The 23205-nt window shown below is 38.5% G+C and overlaps 1 protein-coding gene across 9 annotated transcripts in view; it reads right to left on the reverse strand.

Annotated features, from left to right (window-relative positions):
• Positions 1 to 14318: 14318 nt before the first annotated feature.
• Positions 14319 to 23205, reverse strand: part of OPA1 (OPA1 mitochondrial dynamin like GTPase) — a gene marked incomplete at both ends in the record, with an annotated part of 55821 nt that continues 46934 nt past the window's right edge. For all 9 annotated transcript variants that reach the window (XM_082003600.1, XM_082003598.1, XM_082003599.1 and 6 more), the window contains one exon: positions 14319 to 14383. In XM_082003600.1, coding sequence (XP_081859726.1) covers positions 14319 to 14383 — 65 coding nt within the window. The remainder of the gene's footprint in view (positions 14384 to 23205) is intronic.

Genomic DNA, 23205 nt, shown 5'->3' on the forward strand with positions numbered 1-23205 from the left:
TAATGTCTAGGATCAGGTGTTGGTAAACTCCAGGAAATACTTAGTTCAGGCCATGCTGAAGCCTTTGTTCAGCGATTATTTCCTTAACGCAGAAGGCAATTTTCACACCAGCATTTATCGTAACATTAGCAGGCCCAAGGAGCCTGATAAATTCTGAAAAACTCCTCCTATCATATGTTTCAGAGGTCCATGAATGAACATTTTTGATAGAGAAGAGGTTTTATTCAGGGATTTCTAGCTACTTCTCGCCCTAGAATCAAGTGTGCAGGTAAGAACTAGTGCAGCCAACAGCATCCAAGCTGAATGTTCTGTCCCTTCTGAATATGGCTTAATACACATTTACACTTTTTCTGAGATTGAGTCTATTTAAACTGTTTAGAGTAAAGACTGCTTGGTTCTTCTCCATTATAAATTCCTGCTTATTAGTGGCTGAAAAAAATTACCAACATGTAACTGCTCATGATAAAATTTCTTATGCTAGTTGGCTGATGCCAGAAGATTTCATTGATGCTGTTGAATAGATAATGCAAATGCTGAGAATCTTTAGACCTTCTGTACTTAGGAACCTGGATTTCAGATTTATTATGAGAAAAGCCTATTCCTCGAATATTTGCTTAATAAAAAATTGGCCTTTTTGGGGTTAAGATACAGTTTTGGATTATTTTGAGGGATACATTTGAAGCCAACAGTTTCTGAAGTACCAGAGATAATGAACCGACACTAGTCAACACGGGCAGCCCCATGTTGTCATATACATATATGCAGTGCCCAAGGACACGTGCAATACTTTTAAATAAATAGCCTCGTATTTTAAATGGCAATATAAAATGTTTTTGACTTTGTTTAATAACATCCCACAGCTGTCCCTGTGTACAGGAATGGTAGTTTGTTACCATGCAAGAAATCCTACTCCAAAGCCTCAAGAGGGTAGAAGGCTGCGGCCAGCGGCGTTTGGCCTGATGAGCTCCTGCTAGCAGGGAAGCTGGAAGATGCTGCCTCACACAGACTCCAACTCGCCCATTAGAAGGCTGCCATTCCCTCACCCACAGGAGCTCACTACTGTCTCCTACTGGAGTACCAGGCTGTCCATTCCACCCCTGCTTCCCTCACCCGAGCAGCCCGCAGGCTCTCGCTGAGCCTTTCTGGGAATCGCTTCTTTCGGAAGGGAAGCCAGGATCTGAGAGTTACTTGCAAGCCTCATTCTCCAGAGCGCACGGGGATACGTGTTATCCAAAGAAAAAAAAAAAAAATCACATTTGACCAGGCTTACTGTAAAGAAGAGGTAGTAGCAGCTGTAAACGTGAAAAGCCCAGACACCTGAACTGCGCAGCTGCTGGGAAATCAGCTTCTGCTGTCCACAACTTTGGCAGCTACTTCTGCTGTCCACATTCGAGAGTGGATGCAGAAATACTGCGGCTTTACAGGATGGACGTGCTCTTCTCTCTCACAGGGCTGATGGTGGCTAACTTACTTTGGCCGTTTCACAGCTATTGCTGGAGGCGCGGAAAAAATAAAGCTTGCTTTTGCAAAAGCAAGAAACAGGTCTGACTTCTTCCTCCTGGCTGGAATTTCAGTCAAGGCCAGCACAGTGAAGGCCTTGTTCTCCCCTGGAAGTTCAAGACAGTTTTGTTTAGGGGAAATAGAGGCTTCAGCAGCTGCTTTTTAGTAAAAGGAACCTTATAGACAATAGGTGAATCATCCCCAAAAGCAGTCACTTGACATCAGCCACAAAAGCTTCCAGCCTCATGATCAACGAGCCCCTCTGAACTAATATAGGAAGAATTAGGGTGGTATTTTCCTGAAGCATGGAGCTCCGCCTCTCCCCTTTTGCTGGGAACACAATTACAATCTCATCTCCCACCCCCTTCAGCTCTGAATTACCCAAGACAAGTCTGCAACATGGCAAAATGTGAACAGTAGATCATAGGACTTGTCCCATCTCAGCACCTGGCAGTGAAATCCATGCTGGCCTCTTCCTTTTTCTTTGACCTTAGACTTCTTTTTCGCATGTGACTGCATTGACCTCTCAAAGGCAAAGCTATTGTTTTTTTTCTGAGACACAGAGGAAAAGGAAGCACCATTAGTTCAACCCAAGGCGGCAATAAACAGCACATGCTATACCTATTCGCGTGTCCGCTGAGGGTATAAAAAACTGTGGATTAATTTTTGGATACCTCTGTGGAGGGGACCAGTCCTGCAAGGTGGTGGGCAGCAGGCTAGAGAAGCAGGGTCCAGCTGTCTGCAAAGGCTCTCTTTCTTGAAGATTCACCTCCTAACAGTGTTTGGGTTAAGGTTTCGTATGTAATATCATAACTGCAGATGTGCAGCTAGACACTTTTCAAGCAGATTCATTGTGATTCAGGTTCTCCACCATTTTAGCTTGCAAACTGGCCTAAATAAAGATTCCATGCAGTTCACATGCAAAACAAACTGTAGGTGAAGGCGGAGATGAGAAGCAAAGGAAAGGCAGATCTGCTTTAATCTTCATCCTTGACCTAAATATGAAACAAATAAAAAGCTGTAGCGAACAAAGACCAAAGGTAGCATAGAAAAAAAAAAAAAAAACTTTGTTAATGACACCATTCTTCTGGGGCATGTCCCCACTGAATGACACACAGGTGATTTACTCCAGTCTGATCCAGAGCAATGACTCGCATTAGCAAACGAGTGAGCCAGAGGTGTCAGTGAAGCAGGAGGGAGAGACCATGGATTGAAACTGTGGAGGCTGGGACTCAGATGACCCTGGACCTTCACAGAAGTCAGGGGAGGTTTAGTTTTGGAGAGATCCAGGGAGAGGCAAGGAGCAGTGCTCTGCTCAGGTAGCAGGATGCATGCGATGGAATTTTTTATCATCTGCATTTCGCTCATAACCATTTTGTCTCTTCTAACATGCTGTCATGGAAAAAAAAGAACTGATAATGGGCTTGCAACACAGCATGTCCTTTCCAGAGGGACCCAGCGTTAACTGTGCTAATCCACAGTGATTTTTTTTCTGCCAAATAGTCTTAATTTTCAGACTCTTGAAGCCAAATCTGGACGCCTCAACATAGACCTGCAGCATAAGAAAGGATGGTGGTACCAATAGCAGTCATGCCATTGCCCTCCAGTGTCTTCAGGAAGAGAGTGGCTTGTTTCAGTATCAGTTTGAAGTAACCATGGCAGAGACAGGATGTTTGGTTTCAGAGAGCAGGCAGTAAGTTTATGTTGTCAGAGCAAACACTTGGGGACTCCAGATCACAACATCCCTTGTTGTTTACAGAGTGTGTTATGCCAGAATCGGATGCAAAGATGCACTTCACAGTAACAAAAGAGGACAATGCCATTATCCCACAACTGTCAACAGTGTTACAGTGCTGAAGACTTTAGTTCAATATTTGCCAAGCAGTAAAATGAGCAATGCCTGTCAGTTTGTTGACCTAGATGCATTAGTTACTAGAAAAACTATATTGAGCAGACAGCAGTTCAGTTTCAATTGCTGGGGACCAAATTCCAGCCACAGAACTAAGTGCTATCGAGTTACATCCGGATTAACAAGAAAACTTGAAATCTTGTTCGGATGCTGTCACCAGGATACAACAAACAAGCGTCCTTATGTTGAGACACTTTCAACCCAAGTGTAACAACAGTTTTGTCAGAGTTAGGCACTGCAACTCTTGCAGACTGAAATTCCAAGTGGGATTTAAGATGCTGTAAACATCCTTCCTGGAAAGGCTGAAAACCTTACAAAAATGTTACCTTCACCTTAATGCAGAATGGTCATTGTGGCTTCATTGACAGATGTTCTGCAAGCTTTAGGATACAGCAGATGTTGGCACAGCGCTACATTTGTACCAAACCATGCTTTTGGTGAGTCTCCCGTGTCTCTGTGCAGCCGGAAAGGCTTCAGCTGGCTCTCCCTGCTGGGCAGGCTGGTGAAGCTGGGAAAACGCCTGCCCTTGCCTGCACTGGGGCAGATGTAGGGAGGATTAGTACTCCAGGTGCTTGGGAACATGGCACAGACCCTAGACTGAGAGCAGCCTCAACATCCTTCCCTGGCATTCAGTGTGACAGCTCCAACTGTCACATCACTTTATTACTGATCTGCAGCTGCAATCCACGTATGGGAGAACAACCCAGTGGAACGGGCTTGTGCTAGATCACGGGACTGGGTGACTAGTACTGACACTAACACTTTTGCAGAGAAAAAGCATGCAACAACAGTGAGTTAAAGCAAAAATCAAGGGTGTTCTCTGCTTACTGCAGGCACTGTTTCAGGCCTCAAAGGGCTCACAACACCCAGGCTTTAGCAGAAGAGCTGACAACCATCCCTACCCCACCATGCTGAACATGCAACTTCATGCCTGCAGGTGAAGTCTCTCAGAATCAGGACAGGATCAGTATTCATGAGAATCCTTCTTCGCCCACACCACAGTAGAAGAGCAAAACAATTTTGCAAAACCTTGACTGGTGAAACCTGCTGTAGACTGTGCCTTTGGGAAAAGCTGACAAAATACTTTTCCCCATCTTGCCAAGGAATCTACCTTTCACAGAGCATCCCCTGACACTCGCTTTCCTGTACCAGTGTCCTGCATCAATCACATACTGTGACTGCTTCTAACTGCATGGACTTCACATACTGTGTGTTTACTAACCAGCAAGCACACCAAAACATGCATGACGAGTAACTAGTAGATTAAAGGCAGAGGCCCAGCAGTTGGCTTCAACCCATGCTCTCCTAAGACAATGCACATATGTCACAGATTCCTCTCCAGCTTATCCAAGCTCTCAGAAAGAGAGCTTTCTTTATGTTTTAAAAGAGGCCTCGGATGCTAAGATACCATTCTGCTTTCTTAAATAATGTCACAAGACTTCTGGTTTGGCCACACAGTTGCTCTTTAGAAATGAAGAGTCTGTGCTTCTGCTTGGGACAAGTGGCAAAAACACTACAATCTTTTTTTTTTTTTAATAAAGAATGGAGCGGAAAAAAGAGGAGGAAAAAAAAAGATCAGGAACCGAGTTCAGTCACTCTGGGAACCCAGCCTTTATGTACTGTTTACCAAAAGGATGAGCTGGGGAGAAGGGTGAGGGGCAAATGTGTGCATTAGGTCTCACCTGCTGATTCTCAGGAGTCATGAATATTCTTATAATCCCTGTCTCTTGGCCCAAGAGGCTACAAGCCCTTTCATCACAAAGCTTGATTTCAGCAAGGATCTGGGAGTTGCTCTAAGCTTCAGCAAGTGCTATAATATTCCCTTTTTTCCACATGAAAACAGCCTCTTCCCACAAACCACTCTCCAATGTTTCTTCTCTGTTACTCATCTGCTAATAGAATTTGTCTTTCAGACTAGATTAGATACTTAAATAAATTCTGTTCTGGGCTATGCAAGATCAGTCAGCAAGTCACTATTTCTGAGGGAGTCAGCATGTTTTTTTCATTGCATACATACACATACATAGTACATATGTTGAGATGGAGATATATCTATAAAATGTTCTACACACTTGTAGCTAAAACCAAGACACCAGAAACAAAACTGAGCAGCGATGTGAGCAGTAGTGTGAATCACGCCGTACATTTTCCAAGCCAGACGGCACTACTGTAAGCATCTGAGCTGACCTTCCGCACATCACAGGCCAGAGACCGTCACCTGGTGCGGGCGGCATTTACACGCCACAGGGCGGAGGAGGATGGGGAAGGAGGTTGCGCTGGCAGGAAAAGCAAACAGGGTGTGTAAAAACATGTAACAAAGCAGTGTAGAGAGATAAACCTTCATGAGATAACCTATGGCTAGCTGTACTTCCATAAGCCTTGCTGAATTCTAATTTTCAGGCACTGGGCAGTGGAAAATTATTTTCTTTTACTTTTTTATGGACTATGCATAAACCGACAGGAGAGAAAGAGGCCTTTTTAAACAGGAAGCTCTCATTTTCCTTATGGCAATAGTATCCGGTAACAACCAATCTTGGGCCATGAAACAAGTATTTAATAGCTTAAAAAAAAAAGCTTCCTTGCAAAAGATCTAATTTATTAGACCTGCCAGATAAAAATCAAGCTAAAAATTAATATTTTGTCCACTAGTTAGAGCAGAGGTACTACATAAGAACAAAAGGGATAGTATTGCCTTCCTGGTTATTGGTGAAGGATTTAAAAAAATTTTTAGTTACTTATATATTTTTTAAAAGGGGCTTCTACAGTTAATATTCATGCTGGTCTTGCTTGTAAGAAAGTAGACAAGGCCTCACACAAAGCTATACATCACCAGTACTGGAACCTTGTGAAAGTATAAAGCGTTTTAGCAAGAAATCCAGGGGATGGGGCAGGGAAGCTATTCTCTTTGGATGAAATATTTAGTCCATAATTAGTCCTAAACTATGAAATAATTTGCACATGCAAATAGCTTTCCGGTTAAGTGGGTTTGAGATTACAACTGTTGGATGAACTAATCTTTCACCCGAGATATACAAACATACCACAGAGGAATCCCAAATGAGGCATGAGCTGAGTTTGTTTTGAGGATGCCCTGATCTGTGCAGGATATGGAAGTTTGCTTTTCAGGCTTAATAATTATTTCATAACACGTCATTATCATGTAGTTCTGTAAGTACATGCAGAAAATATATTAATATGCACAGACATCAACAAAAAATTCAATATCCCTATGTCTGTACATACAAACTACAGTCCACCAACTTAATGACTATGCAGGATAGCTCCGGTGGTATTGCCACCTCGCATTTTCCTACTGGTCACATTCCTCCAGTCTTCATTCTACATGAGTACCTTCGAGGAGGCACAGCTCTGGCAACTCTGAAAGGTCTCATCGTTCCTAAAATTCGGTCCTGGTATGCGGGAAGCCATTACTTTCCTAACCATCAAACACATGATCCAAGATCAATCCCTAAACAAACCAACATGACTCTCTTCAAACCCAAGTAGTGCTCTTATCAATTTCAGACATGGGTCTGAAATACTCCTTTGCAAACCATTGCTGCTTAGTGTATGCTGTACTCAGCTCTTGCCTCAGCCTCAACAACTCCTTCCCAACTAAAACACGTAACACTGGGCTGTTCAAAGGTCACTCTTTGTTTGCTTCTCGGCTGCTCTTAAGACAGATGTTTCCAGGCATGAGAGCGGATATAAACAAATGCACATCGAAACAAAAAAAAAAAAAAAAAAAAGAGAGAGAGGTGTCCAGGTGTTTAAGCAATGCCAAACGTGAAAGAATTCACTGCTTTCTCCTTTAATCTGGCAATTCCAAGAGACCAAGCGTGTCAGGACTTGTACCCAGAACACTTTCCGCTCGGGTGAGTTCAGACAAGGTCTGCATTAACTCCCCAACCTGCAAGAAAATTATTTGAAACAAAAGGCTCAGATATGTTGCTTTCCCTCCAACAAGGCTGGAAACAAATGGTACAGGAATGAGGTCAGGAAGGAATCATCCGCCTACCATACCGCTGAATTCATTTACCTACCTCAGAGCCCATTCAAGGAACGGGGTGGGATGGGGAACAAGGGATGATATAAAGCAGAATGAAGCTCTGGGGTCGCTCGCTACATTACAAGATTTGACAGGCCTTTGCCAGCCTTCAGCTTCTTTGTGTCTTTCACATAATAGAGAAACACAAACTGAGCAGCCTGTGATCTGGGGGTTGCACTATTAGACAGAGCAAACCCTTTGCAAATGCTAATAGTATTGTAGCATCCTGTCAGGCAGCAACACAAAAAAGGATGTTGATTTTCACATGAACCAGAACAGACTCATTGTAAGGAAGGTTGCAATGAATGTTCCATCTCTAAACATCAAAAGCCATAAGCAATTGGCTTGTGGAGATGAGGCAAAATGCTGCTTCAACTGTTCTTAAATATGGGGGGCATACTGTTACCTTAACACTTACTTAATGAGGCTAGCAAAGAGAAAAGTTGCTTGAAACGGAAGTTAAAATGATCTTTGGTTATGATTTCTGTAGTGAAATAATTTCTAGATCTAAAGAGGCTTTTGTTGTGCAATCTACTATATTCCAGCAGTCCGGAAGAGACATTCCTTTATGAACCATGAATGTGCAGATTCAGTCAAGGGCAGAGTTTACGTCACTTCCAGGTTGTAAGGCTGATAGTAATAGAGCCCAAACAGAATGTGCTTGTCCTTTACAGTTCTAAGGATGTGGCAGCTGTCAGTCTTGTCCAGTGATGCCCAGCTCTTCCCTGAAAAAAAGTCTCTAAAATGTTAAAGAGGATACAACATTTAAGCTATTTCTGTTATAAAACTTATTATAAAATACACTTCTATTTTGAACTTCACATCTTCCCCTGTATTAGGAACAGTATAATCCAAGGTGTTAAAAAAATGCACAACTGATTAATCTTCAAAAGGTTCACCATTGTCCTTTGGGCGAAAACTTGAACAAAGTTCATCTTATTGATTGTCACTACCAAGGACAGTTCAGAAATCTGTTTTAAAGCCAGAGTGTGAAATCACCACGCAGGTTAGGACGCACTGCTTTGGAAGCCATCTTAGACCCTACAGACTTCCAACAGCAGCAAATAAACAGCCTTCTATCAGTGTTCTGCAACGCAAACACACAACCATTTGTAGCTATGCACAGTAAACAGCTTTTCAGCGGAAAGGGCTAGAAATACTTCTGGAATTGGCTCTAGAACAGCACTTACAGCCAAATCCAAAATCAGTCCCACAGCCAATGGCAGGCTCGTTTTTTGGATTCCTCTCCAGAACCACTGCTAGAATTCCACCAACAGTTAATTCGAGAAACACTACAATAGCTGCTAGACTCAACTTTCAGCCTTCTCACCACAATTGCATCTAGAGACACTTCTGGAAACATTTCCCCAGTGACTGATGGAACCAACCTAAGAAACTTATTTTGTAATTTCAATTTTGGAAGTGCTTCTAGAATTGTTTCACGAGCATCCCAGAAGCACTTTCAGAACTATTTCCGGAATCACTTCTACAGTCAAAACTGAAGCCATGCTTGTGATTTTTAGCATTTCTTACAGAACAACAGCTTGGATAATTTTATCTTGTGATGTGCTACAGGACTGAAGTGATGGCAGATGCAAGCAAGATTTGTGTACACAGAAATCTGCATGGGTTTTCCATTCCAGCACAAACAATCATTACAATCTCTGTATGCTTTCAGCTTCTCCTTTTTGTTTCTGTATAGTATTTTATACAGAAAATTCTTGACAACAGTCTTGTTCTGTAAAAGTTCTGTGATCACAGCAATATACAACATATAGCACTTTTGACTAACTACAGCTTTATCTGACTACATAGGGCCTATCTTGCAAGGACTTTACAATGCATTTATCTTACTGAATAAAAACTAGCAAGTGGTTGATCATGGTCTGTGAAGATTTCTGGAAGGGAAGATGTATTACTGAGCTAATTACAAAATAGAACAGGATCCAATAGCTCTAAACTGACATAAGAAAATAAAAGTTTCAAACAAGTACCTTGGACATGGTAAGTCACTGCAAGGGCATGCTGTCAAGTAAAGCCATAGAATGCTTCAAGATTTAAGATTGCTTGAAATCTTCACATCAAGATGAAAGTAGGTTTTTTTTTTTTTCTTTAAGCCAATTAAGCCCTACAGAGAAATATATTTATTTCCATTATGCACGTGATCAGTGCGTGTTCATAAAACATCTCCTAGCCTGGAAATCAAGCACCAAGAACCGTGTCTGTACACAAGACAGCAGTAACTGGAGATACAGTAGTTCAGGCTAGCACGGTAGTTTGTAATCAGAACTGTAGTCAAAGCTCTACTTTCTCTCCAGGCTTTGGAAATGGGCAGGTTTCTACTTCCCAGTCAATGGAGTTCGCTAGTCAGATGCTTCCTGAGGAAATGAAAGTAAAAGGAAATGGGAAGCTAATTTATTAGCTGCTCTTTTTTCACATAGCCATACACGCTAAGTTCTTGTCAGGTATCTGAGTAATCGTAAGCACTATATGCCCCATCTGTGTGAGGAAGCATGACTGGAATATTTCCTCAAAGCACCTCAAGACCTAGAAACCCATTCCAAATAGCCACAGAAAACTCGTGCTCAACTCTGCAAACACACAGAAGTATCATCACAGCCCGACTTCATACGGCAGCACCTTCACTGACATAGAAAATATTCCACAGATATCTCCAGGACGAAATCCCACCAAGAACAAAGAGTTCTAAATGACTCAAGGGGCCCTGGGTCAGACTTACAGATCCCATATTTCAACATTTCTCAGCTGAAGCGATGACATCTCTTGCATCTTTTTTTAATACAACTGGTAAGAGTTACTAGGTTACATTTAAGATATATGAAAATTAATTTCTCTAAACTTTAGCTTTGGAAATACATCATAACTCAGTTTAGTTTCAAAATACACTCAGTCAAAAAAATGATTTAATATATCCTTGATGGTGAAATAGAGCACACCAGTACGTTTGTAATAACTCAGACCTTCACTTACCATTTTCACCCTCTAACTTAATCACACTTGTTTTTGACACTTTTGCACATTTTTAAGTTTTTCATCTCTCTCATGGACTGATAACTTAGGGTGAGGTTACTAGTAACCACTCAGAAGGAATAACTCTTGACATTTGAAAAAGCACCATATGTACCTTTTTTGTGAGGAAGCAAGAGAAATATTAGCCATTAATATTTAAACCTTGGCTCATAAATTCTCATTTAATGAAAACCAAGAAATATCTTACCGTATCGACATGACAGTAAAGAACATGCTTTGGAAATGAAATATCCATTTACGGAATAATTGTATCTGCATTTGTTGATCCCCTCCCTAATCTCAAAAAAACACAGAAATTACAGATTAGTCTTTGCTCCTTACAATAAATTGCTTTATGCAGAATCTGAAGGTAGTATATGTAATACAGAAAAAACATCCTGAACTTGTGAAAACAGTTTGGAATAACACAACTTCAGTATCACATGAATTTTAGAGACAGTTCAAATAATTAGGTTTACTATCTAAAAATTGTTGTTACAGTCAGCACATCCTTTTTATGCTGCTTAACATAACTACAGTTAAGATATTCCTTACAAGAAGCAATTCTGAAGTGGCCAACTAATAGCACTTAAGACCATTTTTACTTTTGTTAAGTGATGCGAACTCACTAGTGAGATAAGCACAACTTGCCGTAACTCTTCTTTCCTCTAACCTTAACATAAAATCCTATAAAAAACAGCATAAAACTACCTGTTGTTTAGCTGTTTAATCATAAAATCAAGTCAATGTAGAGTTATAATCCTTCACTGATCCTAACATGCCCATGTCTGCAATTCAAGCTTTGTGGAGCAAATATGCAGCACCTTCAACACCACAGTTTACAGTGAATATTTTTTTCCCAATTGATTTTGTAAATTTTTTCTTCATCTAAAAGAAGAAGAAAGAAAAAAGATATATTCCTGAATTCATGGGTTGGGAACCTGACTGCTCTATAATTCTCAAACCCATTGTCCCATAAGCATGTTTGTTTTAAATGCACCTGAAGCTAACACTCCATAATCAGTCTTCATTTATACTTTGAGTATCAGTTCATTGTCTAAACTTCCAATGAGATAAGCTTTCAACATAATGATTTTTCACAATACATTTAGACAAAGATGTCTTGCATAAATTGTAACCTAATAATTAATTTATCTAGTAAAAGATAGCACTTAGTAGAGTTACCACTAACTAGGGCGCTACCACAGCATTTCTGAATCAGACATTTTAATACCATAAGCAGGATGCTTTTTCACAATTTAACAAATGAGAAAAAGAAGGCCCAAGTGACTTCTGAATTAGGTGCAACAGCACGGTGTTCAAAACCCACATTTTATTATTCCTTCAGTTACATTTTTATCCAATAAATACCTAGTTTTCACGGAATACATCATGCTAAGTCTTAGATGAGCGAGCAGCACAGAGAAGTCGGAACTAAAAGATAGGAACATCACAATAAAAGCGATGAAAGCTGGGCCACTGGATGCAACATTTTGCAACATTTACATTACACAGTTTCAAACAGTGATCTCTAGGTAAATGCAAAAGTGTTTTTTTTTGTTGTTGTTCTGGGGTTTTTTGGTTTGTTTGTTTTTTTTTTTTTACAAAGGGGATTTAACAGAAGTACAGGCTTATTTCACTTGCTATACAATCTAAGGACTCTGCTTTCAGAATTGTGCAAACTTACATTTCTGAAGTTATCTTCAGAGAATGATAACGACACAAGCCATTTTTTCATTCTTCCATCCTCAAACACTCATTTTCAGGAAGTAATTTTAAACAGAAAATCCCCAAACATTCAGTTAGATCACCTTGAAATATTTAACCTTTCAACATCACTTTATGAATAGCTCTACATTAACTTTTTGTCCACTTGACTAAATATTTTATGTCTGAACATTTGGGGAACATCTTACTAAATTTTGCATTGTTTGCTCTGAGAGAAAACAGAAATAGTATCTGTCAGAAAATGTTCAGGTTCCCCTCTTAATTGCCACACATCAAAGTCAATAGCCTTTTCAAAAGGGAAAAATAAACCTATGTCAATTTTTCAATATACATAATCAGACAACTGCAAAACAAACTGTTTCAGGCCTAATATCTTCTTCCACAGAAGTACTCAGAAGTGTATCCAGATCGTTGGTGGCAAAGTGTGGACAGAAATATATGGTGGTGATTAATCACCAGGCACATAGGATACAGAGCCTATATCATGCTTAAATTTGTCAGAATTGACATTTCTGTGGGAAAACTGAAAGGCAGTAAAAGAAAGACTACTTACTATTTTTACTACACTGAATGATAGAAATAAAATGGGTGTGGAAGGACCTTGCGCATAACATTCTTATAAAAGTGATTTTGGTCTTACAGTAGCCATTAGAAAAATGAAATTAATTATAGTTTTCCTTTTTTAGTCAAGGAGGTTGGACAAGCTGGAATTGTACAGAGTATCTTTCTACATTTCACACATACTCGATCAGGTTAATTTGTACCTATGGTGAAGGGAGGCGTTAACAAGGAAATCAGAGTCTGTGCAATCCCAGAAATGAAATGTAATCGGCTATGATTTCAGAGTAATGACATATTATGAAAGAATGGGTAAAAGGAGCAGCTGTTGACATTATTTCCTGAGCCAAACCTTTTAAGGTGTCAGTGAATAGCAGTCTGTACTTTCACTTGAAAACACTGCAAGAATTGCTTGGATGATGTCTCTCACGAGTTTGGGAGTTTAACAAAATCCACAACTTCCTCTCAAGATCTCAAACCCATGCTTTTAAATCTGTACCAGAGTGGCCAAAGAATGTTTCAACACAGAGCATAACAAATACAAATGGCATTACTTGGAAGGGTGTTTTAATGTACATACGAATACTAAAACTTTATCTCAAACTCCCAGGATCATTTGCAGGCAAGAAAACGACAACAGATAAAAATTATCTTATGAGTCTCTTCCAGCCCTACCATACAAGACAGATGCCAAAAATAAAAGCTTTTTTCCTTTCAGGGAAAAAACCCAAACCTTAAATGTACAACTTCAGCGAGCTCCCAGGCTATCTCATTGACACACAAGTCAGATTCTTCTGTCATGTACATGTAGCTTCTAAAAGAGCAAGTGGATTTTAACTGAACTTCTCAATCCCATGAGACATTATTTTCTTTCTCCTCCAACAATTTCAGGATGCTCTCCAAAAGATAGGAAAGAGAATGGGACACAAAAGCCATTTCTATTCAGTCTTCTTTGTGCGAGGTATCCTGGAAAAGGGTGCATTCTTGTGTAAAGTTGCTGTTGAAACAGAAAGGAGATTATTTTAAAATGTGTGCAAATATATGAGAGCACTTAGGCTTATGTTTTTGAGAATTCATATAGAAGAAATTTGGAAATTACCTGCATGCAAATGATTTTGCTAACAATACACAGTACCTTTGAGGAAAAATAAAAATAATCAAAATGCTTTTATAGGCAAGAAAAGCATTCCCTTAATTTTGATTCCAGGTAGTTATGCCTTTTTTTCTCTTAACACAGATAAAAATAAAGAACTGAGAGTAATCAAATAGCCTACAGTGTTTCACAATATCTGAATAACTAGCCAGTAATTTTATTTCTACTAAGTTCCATATCTGCTTGTAGCGTAAAAGCTGAAAGCATAGTTCTGCAGATTAGAAGCAAGAAGCAGCAGCAGCCAGGGACTGGAATAAAACAAAAAGGAATTTTCACAAAGCCTCTATGAAAACATGTGTATCTAAAAGAGATGGATAATCATTTTATACTGAACAATGAGAAAACTGTAGCAATCTTATTATGGTCTAAATATGATTACCTGCTTGAACAATCTACTTTTCTTGATGGAGGGCTTCTATGAAGGCTTCAAGTTTTTCCTGGATTTCCCGAACTTTTTCTGGAGGAATTAAAAAGATCGCCATTCAATTACCTACTACTAAATTGAGGACATGCCCAGAAAGAAAAACAAACAATCAAACAAACCCAAGCCAAAAAACCTGCAAACATGAACAAAAATTAATGCTGTTGCCAATATTACCCTATGCATTTACTTTCTTAACTACGAAGATTTAGAACATTTTTCTACATCAGAAGAAATGAAACCCTGTCCCATTTGAAGAACTTCTACATATAAATTTTATGATTATCATGCTAATTTAATAATTCAAAAATTTAACAAAGTAACCCAATACTAGAAACGCTGTATTTCAAAAACCTGAAATTTCCATTATATCACGCACAGCAGAACCACTGTACACCTGTTATGTGTACGGAGTTATCTTTTAAATAATGCCCACTAATCCCTTTCTCTTTTAACCAAATATCCTTACTTTCCACAGTGTCACAAACACTGATAATCATTCTAAAAAGAATTGAAAGCCAGTGCCCTTTCAGCAGGGAGAATTTCAGGCAACCAAACGTCAGTATTCAAGACACTTATTCAAAAGGGCATGCACAATGTTAAGAATGTTTAAAACTTGATTTCCTTGCATTTCAGTAGTAGCCAGATGGATGTGGGCAGAATCTTATTTTATACATACACTAAAACTGGGAGTTTATTTCTCTACAAAAACATGACTTGAACACAACTACAAATAGTTACTAAGAATGAAAAGGCAACATTGATTCGGAAAAATTCAGGGGTTTAGGCATTTTTCCACTCTTTTCTCAATTCCATACAACCCTTGTCATCATATGACCTATTTGATTTATTAAATTGCTTATGAAGCAAGATTTAGAATGTAGCTGGAATCCAAAGCCTGCGAGATTTCCTGCTTCTCTCTCACCACATCCTCATTTGAAGCTCCTTCTGTGCGTGATTATAGCCATGAAAAACACACACTTCAGAAATATGAAGGAACGGGGGAGAGCAGTAGGACAGACAAAAATAAGTTAGATGAGCATAAACACAGACAAATATTTTTTTTCAAGCTAAAAATAGTATTGGATTAAAGCCGTATGTTCCCTTGTACGAGATACAAGGTTTGAGTTTTTTTTAATAAATATTTTATTAATGTTTTCTGCTCTTTAGCAATACCATATGTTATAAACTTGCTTTGCTGAGCTCAAATAACAGCAAAACAGAAAGAAAAAATAAAGCAATTGGCCTTAAGTGGGATACATAAGCATAAATGGAAAAAAGAAAAATGACCTCCAAAGAGAATGCTCTTAAGAATGTAGCTAAGGGAACTAAAGGTTTCATCCACTAACAAAGTGTCAATCCCACAGAGAATTATGAAATCCATTTTAGAGTAATTATAGTAATATTGATAATAAAGCCTCAACAAAACCCTGTGTAGTCCTGTTCTAACAGAGGCAAAGAACTTTAGTTAGCATTAGAAATAAAATACAGAAAATAGCCTGCATGAGGATGAAGAAGTCTCAAACTTTTATCTTTATCATGCAATTCTTAGGTGACAAAGTACAAGCCACTTATATTTTCAGCACTTCAGCGTCCCCTTCCCCAAAGGGTGCTTATCTGCAAACACAGATGTACAGTGAAGCTGAATCACACTCCGAGTCCTTAAAAAACCACCAAAGAACTTTCTTGAATTTCATCTGATTTTATTTTTTTAAAGTACTTTGATATTAAATGAAGATTACAGTCAGTGTGAAGGGAATATCTTAGAAAAAACACCAGTAGCTGATTTCTCGCAGGAAAAAAAAAATTCAAAATATCCTTGATTCAGTTCAAGAGAGAATTTTTGAAAGCTGCCAATTAAAAAAAAAGTAATCCCATGATCACTTCTCCTTACTAAGCACATTCAAATTGTTTTCATTACTATTTAAAAAAAAAAGTATTATTCGTATGTCAGTATATAAACCTCTTGTGTAATGAAAACATTAATTCTATGGCACTTATTCAGGCAACTATTTAGCTCAGCTTCCAAAACTGATGCTTTATGTATGTTTACAAAATTAGCCTTTGAAATAATGTCCTATTATCTCGGACAGAGTTGACGCATTTTTTTGGAATTATTAATCCTGGATCTCACTCTCCAAAATGAGCAGCAGTTGCCAGTGACAACTGGAGATTAGATCTCATGACCCAAAATATCCCTTCATGTTGTGCTTTCAATAGCTTTATTTTTGATGTGGATTTTTTTATTGCTACATGCTTTCCCCAAGTATGTTCTTTATATTGATCAAGCCATTAGACTCAGTGAAAGCAGGCAGATTTAGCAAATATCTTCCCTTCTGAACCTCTTGCTAATGAAATATTCCAGTACTGAAAATTAATACCATCAGCAAAAATCTATAATTATTATTTCACCCTTAAAAAAAGGTTTGTGCCAACAAAATCTATTTTAATTTTCTGATTAGGGCATATTAAAATAACAGGATAGCAAATATGTATTCCACCAGAATATACTGAATCAGCTGTGTTTGCTCAAGAGCGCAGACATACTAAAATTGCCTCCATATTATGAGCACTTTATTAATTTTTATGCTTTGACCGAATTGAAATGATTGCTTAACTGTAATAGTTATGAGGTCTTGAGGTAATTTAATTCTTTGAAAAAACATGCTGGCTATTCTTAAAAAAGAGCAGTTACAATGACTGCCAAAGAGCTGCAATTATTCATGCTATGCCCAGTGTTCTTCGCAGCAGCAAAGCCTTGTGCAGCAGCAGACCCCAGCCAACCTGCACTATTTTCCCACAAGTCCATCCTGTAGCACAGGAGAAGCAGTCTGCTCAATCGCTTTACTTTTTAAATAGGCTCATGGCAGAGTTAGGCATTTACACAACACGTACCTTAATAAACCAGTAAATATAAATGCTCAGGCAGAACGCTCCTGATGAGTGCAAGTGCAGGGTCTGCAGTTCTGCGATAACCGCCCATAGCTTCGTCAGCACCATGTGACGTTGCATTCGAAACAACAATTATTTGCTACAGTTCAAGACTGAGATGTTACCCGTCTTTATTTGGGGAAGTTCTCTCCTCTGAAATGCACCACCTGTGTACTCACATTTGCAGGGTTTTGAGTGACAGCTCGATCAAAATATTTGTGACTTATGCTTGTAAATTATAGTACATTTTGTTTTGAAGAAAGTTATCAACATGCCAAACCCAGAACACAAATTGGGTTTCAGATAAGAATAGTTACTGTGTAAGTAAATTAAGGGATAGACAAAGGTGACTTGATGCTCTTTCTAGGGTTTGTGATACTGTGTTTTTCCACGTACAAGTAAGCCACAGGTGAAAAGCATTCAGCTTGCTGGCAAATTATTTTTTAACAGGTTGAACTATCCCAGCACTGTTATACAATGCTCCCGTATCACAGAAGGCTGTTAAAGTACTACGCTCTTACATGGTACTGCCGAAGTTTAAACATATACTATCGTTTACACTGGATTCTAGAAAGATGACCTGGTCTTTGGTACTTTTAATGCAGACCTAAGGTTACGAATACCTAATTCTTCCAGCACCTGTTAAACAGTGATCAAAAATCAAATTAAATCAATGAAGAATAACTGTAACTAAACCCTTGTTTCCATCTTTAGAACAGTAAAATTCACAGGCCTAGAGGCAATGAATGGCTATTCTACTTCCCATTTACCCTGTGTTTACCTAAAAGATAAGCTTGTTCATACATCAACTCATTATGCCTCTTGATCTGGTCATGAATATTCCCATAATCCTCCCTCCATATCCCATAAAACTCCCCTGACAGAATGAGGAAATTCTTTATTCAGACGTCTTGAGATCCTCATTCATGCTCAGTCTCTCCTTATCTCCATATGAAATGATATTGCTACCCACTCATTTTCTTTTCATTAAACCTGTGTTCCTAAATCTAAAAGGCTCAAAACCAGCCCAATTGATCTGTAATGAGGATTTGGATACTCTGTGAACATGGAAAGAGGCAGTCACAGGAATAGCAAACTTTATCTAATATCATATCTGACCTAAGCTGGCCAGAAGAGAAAACCCTGAAATATCCAGTCTTACGCGAAGTGCTTGCTTACTGATTGCTGCCTTAGATAGCTAAACTTATCTACTAATTAACAGTGCAGAAGCTGGGGAATTACTGCTAAAATGGAACAGCTAAAGTAAGTTATCAAATGAATCTCCTGAGGTAAGGCCAAATAATCTCAAAAAAGTATTAAACAAAAATTACAAAAGCAAAGTACATTACTGATTTATTTCAGCCATGCTCTAAGTAGCAAGAAAAAGTTTTCTAGATGTTTTATTAAACCAATTAATGCAGTTGGAAAAGATGTGGCCTCTGCCCACAAAACCTGTCTTGCTTACGCTTCTGAAGATAACTGAATTGCGAGACATTCAAATCATATATACTTACCTGTAAAAAACCAATGGTTTTAACACAGAATTTTAAAGATGTTCATGTCTCTCTCTGTGCCATAGCAGGGAGAAAGCTGCATGGGTATTTTAGGTAAATAAAAAAAGCTTTCCCTTCCCCTGTTTACAAGTTCGCCCATATGCCATCAATTTTCAGTTGCGGCATCAAGAAAAATTGTAAAATCTTTCTGGACACAGATCCATCTTTATTTTGTACTTTGATGAAACTTATAGCATGAAACAACCATGATAAAAATGTGTTAATACCTCCTAATAAATCCTCCTGTTCTACATTAAAGTGATTTCTACCTCCAACTAATGTTTATGTGGCTTTGATATTTGAAAGCTCATGGTTATTACTCCTTTTGCTCTGGATTCTGCTTAAACTTTAGTCCCCCCCTTTTTTTTTAATCTTCCTTTCTTAATCCCTTCCTTGCCTATAAACATTCTCGCTACTTGCTGTGCTACTTCTATGTTATGGTTAATTAACCATAGAGGCAGAAATGTTGAATTTACTGCTGTGAATGCATCATCTTTCCTCCAGTAAAAAGGAAAGCCCAGTCTGTAGTCAGATTTCATCAGAATGCCCAGAAGCACACCATTAAAATCTGGAAACGTCAATCCACAGTTTCCTATTGAAAGCTGAATTTTAGCTTAGGGCTGCCTGAGAGACAAATCCCACAGCTGTAAACCCCCTGTGAACAGCCGGGTGGCGAAGGGCAGGGCCAGAGGAAATCATCTCTTTGGAGTTCAGCCTTTTTTACCACATTCCTGGATTTCCTAAGGGCCATGCAAAAGCTTTACTTCTTGCTGAAATAGTATGAGGCAGCATGCTCACTGCCACTCCAAATAATGCCCCAGAAAGCAGACTTTCTACCCACAGCTAGAAGACCTGCATCAACATGCTTTCTCATGTCTCTCACAACCACAGCCTAACAGCTACTATAATTTACTGATCATTGCAGGGTCATGTCCTGCTGAATTTTAGAAAATCCTTTGAAACTACCCATCACATTTTTTGCCAGTTTCCTCTTGTTCACATACCATATTTTCCTCTGGATGAGGCCAAGAGGAAAGCTAAAGTTTTGAGGGGGGTTGGGGGGGGAGGCAAAACCACCCAGGCTGCCCTTAAAGAGACAGAACATCATTTATCAGCTGCAAAGACAGATTTATAAGTAGAGGGCCCTTTCTGTTCCTTTAAGGCTGCAAAACAGATGGGAAGTGAATGGACAGTCAAAGGGTCAAGAAAACACATGGGAGGTGCTGCCTGTCTGCTGTATGTATGTTCCCAGCATAAGAAAGAGGTCAAGATTGTAACTGCACGGCTGGGTGCAGGAAAGGCCTTTTCTTTAAGCTGTTACAAAGACAAACGCTGTTCCTCATCCTGCTGTCAAACTGCTATAAATATTGGTTTGTCAAGAGAGTTTCAGCGGATAGAAGTTTTTTTAAAGAAGGCTGAGCAGAAGGATGAGTCATGTGAATGATTCTTAAACAATTAGCTCATTAGTGTAATAAAAGCACTGCAGAACCCTGAAAAGTTTAAATGGAATTTATAATAGTTCATGTAGTAAATCCATGAGTCATTAAAAATATATAGCCTTTAAAATGCAAGCTTGCAGAAAACATCTAGCCTACTCTTTAGTTACTAGTAGTTAGACTGAATGAAGCGGCTAACTGATGCTACATGGTAGCGGCTTTCCTTTACTGTCAGAAAATGTTTCTTATATGTATCACAATCGATAATGAGATTTGATGTGCAGCAAGTTTAATTGACTTCTGTCTATAAATTCTGACTTCAAAGTATGCTCACTGGAATGGGATAATTATGATACAAAAACATTGTAAATACATTTATATATCAGGCTTCCCCTTCCAGACATGTAAAGCTAGATAGCCACCATTATATTCACAGTGGTTACTGACAACTTTTCTACTTCCCTTAAATCCCTTTGCTATCCTGACATAAAAGGTATTTTAATCTGAGCAACATCTAGAATAACTGTACTCCAGTTATCAGTTCCAGAAAGACAATGAAAAGGACAGGGACATGCTCTAACTATCCAAGTGCATCAGCTGAGATGCTTTCGTTATTAAATAGACAAAGACAATATTTCAGCGTCCTCTCAGAAATAATTCTTTTAAACCTTAGAACAAGACAAGGTGCTAAACACATTATTTTAGTATCACTATCAAAGTTTCCAAGGGTCAGTCAACGTATCAGTTTCATGGATATGAGTTCATCAACAGCTAGTGACCTGGTTGAAAATCTCCTTTTGCGTGGTATTAAGAGGATAAAACATCAAGGAGTCTGTTTCCTATGAAGACACATAGAGTGTACATTTTTTCTTTTCCTTGTTGTAGATGAATCCACCTCTAAAACAGGAAAAGATCACCTTCAGATTGTCTATTTAGCCTGCTGTAGAAACATAATAAAATGTTAAGTCTTAAGTCATTTTAGATAGGAAAAAAAAAAAATCACAGCTGCCATCATTGAAGTCACTTTTGTTGCAAGTATTAATATCATATGAATTATTAATCCATGCATATCATACCTAAGCAAAGCTATCAGCTGCCTGTAGAAAACAGCATCATCTTTATTTCGGGCTAAAGATAATGAGGCAGCAGTCCAAGAGCGCTTGTGAAAACACTTCAGCTATTTTTACAAGGTATTGAGCATTGCAATGTTATTTTAGCATTACTTATAACGCTTTTCAGCACCAGAAACAGGAACTGTGCATTGTGCTAATGAAACTGTAGATTACTAATCAATCAATGTCTTGACCTATAGCTGCCCCAGATTCACAAGTGAGACCTCTGCACTTTAATGAAACTGCTTTGGCAACACATTTCCCCCCTCCTCAGCTGAACAGAACAGAAGCTGACTGTGTTTCTTGGAGTGGTCCCCGGGGCTCCTCAGGCTGGCAAGCACCAAGTCTTTCTTGGGAACTGAGGTATGGGACTGAAGCAAGCCTGACATCTATGTAGACTACTGACTTTATACAAGATATGTTTCTATGGGCTATTACACACCAGTCCCACTCGTCTACAGAAAAGAAACTAGAGATTACCAAATTGTGATGTGAGGTCAAACTAGTATACATTTCTATACAATCATTAAGGTTAGCTTAATGTACAAATGATTATTAATCTATATTAAACTGCAAGTTTATGAGAGTCACGATGCCTGCAATAACAAGGTAGGTCTTGGGTGCCTTTCAGTCCTCTGTCTACCTTTGATTTTTAACTAAAACTGTTCTAATAACTTGATCTTTCAATAGAATTTAGCTGTGTTGCTAAATTCTATTGAAAGAATTACAAGGCCACCTCATAAAACAGACTCCCATCTTGAATCAGACTTACAGATGCAGAAAGCTGTAATTTCAAAATCAAAACTGTTTAGCTAGAATGAACCAGAACATGATGATGCTCATTATCTTGGGTGGAAACAGTGAAAAGTATAAAGGCAAACCAGAAATATTACCCAATGATTCATCCACCACTGTAAAAAAAAGAAACAAAACACCCAAAACAAAACCCAAAAAACTTTGTCTTATGCAGATAGGAGATATACAGCTATAAAGGTAAATTACCTATGTAAAGGCTACTATAACCTTAAGTCTATAAAACTCTAAAGAGACCTTAACATAAGAAATCACTAATGTATGTTGTCTCTCCACCCAATATAAAGCATACTCAGTAGTTAGCTATATAAAAAAAAAAAATATGCTATCAGGACTGTTTACATGACCATATCTCTAAAATATGATGTCAGAAAATGAAATGGTGATGAGAATTTTTTAAATCATCATAATAATAAACTTCATTTTTGATAGTCAGAAACTTAAGTTGTTATGCCCTTAAAAACAGGTTGTTCTATTATTTTTTCTTAGTTTCCTATCATTCCTAGCTGAAAATACTTCCTTCCCTTTTGTTTTTATATAGGCTTCCAAATTAGAAGCAAAGGGGAGTCCACTGCAACATTAACAATGTGGAACAAACACGACACTGACTTCTGCAGCTTCTGGAAATGTAAATGTTAAACTCTACAGTTCCATACTAGTTCAAAACAAATACATACATCGGATAGTTGAAAAGTTTGCATTTATACAAGTAGTAATCTCTCCGTAAGTACTTATTTAAATTTTGATTAATAGGTACACTCCTAAGTAGTCAGTACTAGAAAGAAAATAGCATCCAATTAGATGTTTTGAACCTTGCATCACTAATGAAATTTTAGGAAAAAAATAAATTTGGCAGACAACACTAGAATGACCCTCAAGTACAAGAGACATGAGTCTAGGGTAAGATTAACAGGCACTAAATATGTCATTACTCATGTAGCAGTTTATCATTATTTTTCAATGTCAACTTTAAATGATAGGCTTCGCTTAGTCAGTGACAAATGCGCTGAACT

This window comes from Phaethon aethereus, assembly GCF_964289735.1.
Source record: "Phaethon aethereus genome assembly, chromosome: 9".
In the NCBI taxonomy this organism is placed as follows: domain Eukaryota; kingdom Metazoa; phylum Chordata; class Aves; order Phaethontiformes; family Phaethontidae; genus Phaethon; species Phaethon aethereus.